Source organism: Aulonocara sp. 'chitande type north' Nkhata Bay, linkage group LG3, assembly GCF_057382095.1.
Source record: "Aulonocara sp. 'chitande type north' Nkhata Bay isolate Kocher_YH1m ecotype deep benthic linkage group LG3, A_spYH_male_GT1.1, whole genome shotgun sequence".
Classification (NCBI taxonomy): Eukaryota; Metazoa; Chordata; class Actinopteri; order Cichliformes; family Cichlidae; genus Aulonocara; species Aulonocara sp. 'chitande type north' Nkhata Bay.
In genome coordinates, this window is record NC_141346.1 from 73,074,580 (window position 1) to 73,076,956 (window position 2,377).

Sequence of the window (2,377 nt, forward strand, 5' to 3'; positions counted from 1 at the left end):
TATCCATGAGCTGCACTTCTGTGAGGAAGTTTCCTGCTGTGTTTCCTGTCTGTGGACAAACACGAGTGTTCCAGCTGAGGACTTGGTTCCTTCCACCTGTCCATACAGGACATCACGCTGTCTGCAGCTCTGTAAATGCAGCTCCAGGTCCTTCCACGTGCTGCTCTGTATTTGTGCAGTTTGTAGTGTGTCCTGGGAAACGTAGCACACATGGTGTTCTTCTGCTGTTTCCTCCTTTCACTGAGTGTGAAACACTGACGCTGTGCTGTTGTTCACAGAGGGGAGCTGATTCTAGCTGCAGCTGGACTCTGTCATCTAACTGAATGTGTTGGTGCTGATCACGGGGCTCTGAGGGGGGAGCAGCAGGAGGACTCTGGATGCTGACGTCAGTGTATCTGTGGAAGCTCCCACAGCGTGTCTGTCATTCAATATTGTGCTGTATATTGTATCTATGCAAAGATGAACAGACTGTGTGTTCACTGGTCTCTGTGCTGCAGCTCTGATGTCATCATCACTCCCTCCTCCACCCTCAGCAGTCCCAGCATGCTGCTGTGGTGCACCCCACCCTCACTCTACACCTGAGCCACAGACCACACCCTCCACCTCAATATACACCACAGTTTTCTCTGCTGTGGAAATGAGATCAGGAGGAAATCATCATTATTATTATTTAATAAACGCTCACATTAATGTGGGCTTATTTGTTTCATATTAGAAACATTAGTTGAGTGTTTTTAGTATAAAATGGTCAAAGTCCCTCTTTTTGCTCCTCCCCTCACCTGTGGATGGGCGGTGCTGTTACCGTAGTGACAGCTTGGATGTGTTTCAGTCCTGCCTGGTTATCACTGCAGGAATCTTTCACATTTATTACAGGTAATAACTCTGATTTTTCTGTGTATTATGAACCAAATGTATCCTGATACACACAGAGATGGATGAGCAGAGGTTGTTTTTGCAGTTTATGTAGTTACTATGGACTTAATGCACACATATTATTAAAATTAGGGCTATAACAGTTGTATTGATGTATAGCAACTTGAAATGCTCCCACAAATGGCTCCACAGCATGTAAAAATATAACAAAAGCTCTGGCGGACTTGGTTCTGTGGTCAGTCTTAAAGGGTGAAGTTAAACTCTGTAATCTTCACTGTGTCACAGAGTTCAGTGAGTCCCGTTATTCACAGTATCAATCAGATCATCAGAGAACAGCTGATCAGCAATCAGTGGTGCCAACAGCGCCTCCTGTGGTGAGAGGATGCAATAATGCAATGTAGCATTTTTCCACTCAACACTTGCAGTCATGGAAACTGTCTGTTGGATCTGTGTGACGTTGCTTTCTTGGTTAGAGTTCCTCACAAATGTCCAGATGATTCTTCTAATGAGGCGTCGACCATGTTTGCAGCTCTTTGGAAGAAAACGTCGCCCTTTGCCATCCTTACTTTTCTTTGACTTCTTCAAATGCAGCTGAACTCCAGCTGGTATTTTCTTGGACTTTGCAGCTGTTTCTGGTCATCAGTTCATTCCTGCAAACCTCTGAAGCTGAACAACAATGATGCTGCATTGCTGGCTGATCCCAAAAGGTTGATTCTGTTCATCTGGACGTTTTCAGAAACGTTTGCTCACTGATCAGGTGACTTCTTCAGTCTCAGCTGACTGCAGCTTTACAAGCTTACAAACAGCACATTTGCACAATGACTGAAAGCAGCAGCACCTGATATATATGATACTAATATAATACATATACATATATAATCCATACTAATGATGAAGGAACTGAGCTCACAGTCCATTGTTCATTCAGTGAACTACTCAGTTTATTTTGGGCCTCAGAAATGCTCACTCTGTTTGTACATCACTGTCAGCAATAGACTCATTCTGCTGTGTGGACAGGAACACATGTGACATCACTTCCTGTTTGTTTGTGACTGAAGAAGTTTACAAGGAATCATTTAGAAGAGTTTCAAACATCAACTGATTGAATCCATGAATCTGAAAACGTGTTTGTGAGTGAAAGAGACAGACATGTACAGACTGAACTATCTGTTCAACAGTCAGAGTGTTTCTGTAACAGGAGACACTCTTTACACTCCACTCAGCACAGGGACACTGAGGCACCAGACCAGACTGTAAACCCAGGATAAAGAGTTTGAGTGAATGTGGTGTTGAAGGTGTGGAGGTGGATCAGAGTGTCAGAGGAGACTCTGTAGAAGGACAGAGTGCCAGCAGGACAGTCCACATACACTGCTGCTCTGTTAGAGACAGAGGAGGAGGAGGAGGAGGAGGAGGAGATGGATGTTTCTCTGTTATTGTGACAGACATAACGAGGACCAGCATGAGAGCAGTACAGACTCCAGGACTGATCATTGCGTCCAAACCA

At 44.4% G+C, this 2,377-nt stretch overlaps 1 protein-coding gene across 3 annotated transcripts in view; it reads right to left on the minus strand.

The window, feature by feature from the left end:
* Nucleotides 1–1,716: 1,716 nt before the first annotated feature.
* The window catches only part of LOC147336974 (protein NLRC3-like), a 26,129-nt gene continuing 25,468 nt past the window's right edge, over nt 1,717–2,377 (minus strand). For all 3 annotated transcript variants that reach the window (XM_086287174.1, XM_086287172.1, XM_086287173.1), the window contains one exon: nt 1,717–2,377. This exon is cut by the window's right edge and continues 257 nt beyond it. In XM_086287174.1, coding sequence (XP_086143300.1) covers nt 2,093–2,377 — 285 coding nt within the window. In that variant the 3' untranslated portion in view covers nt 1,717–2,092.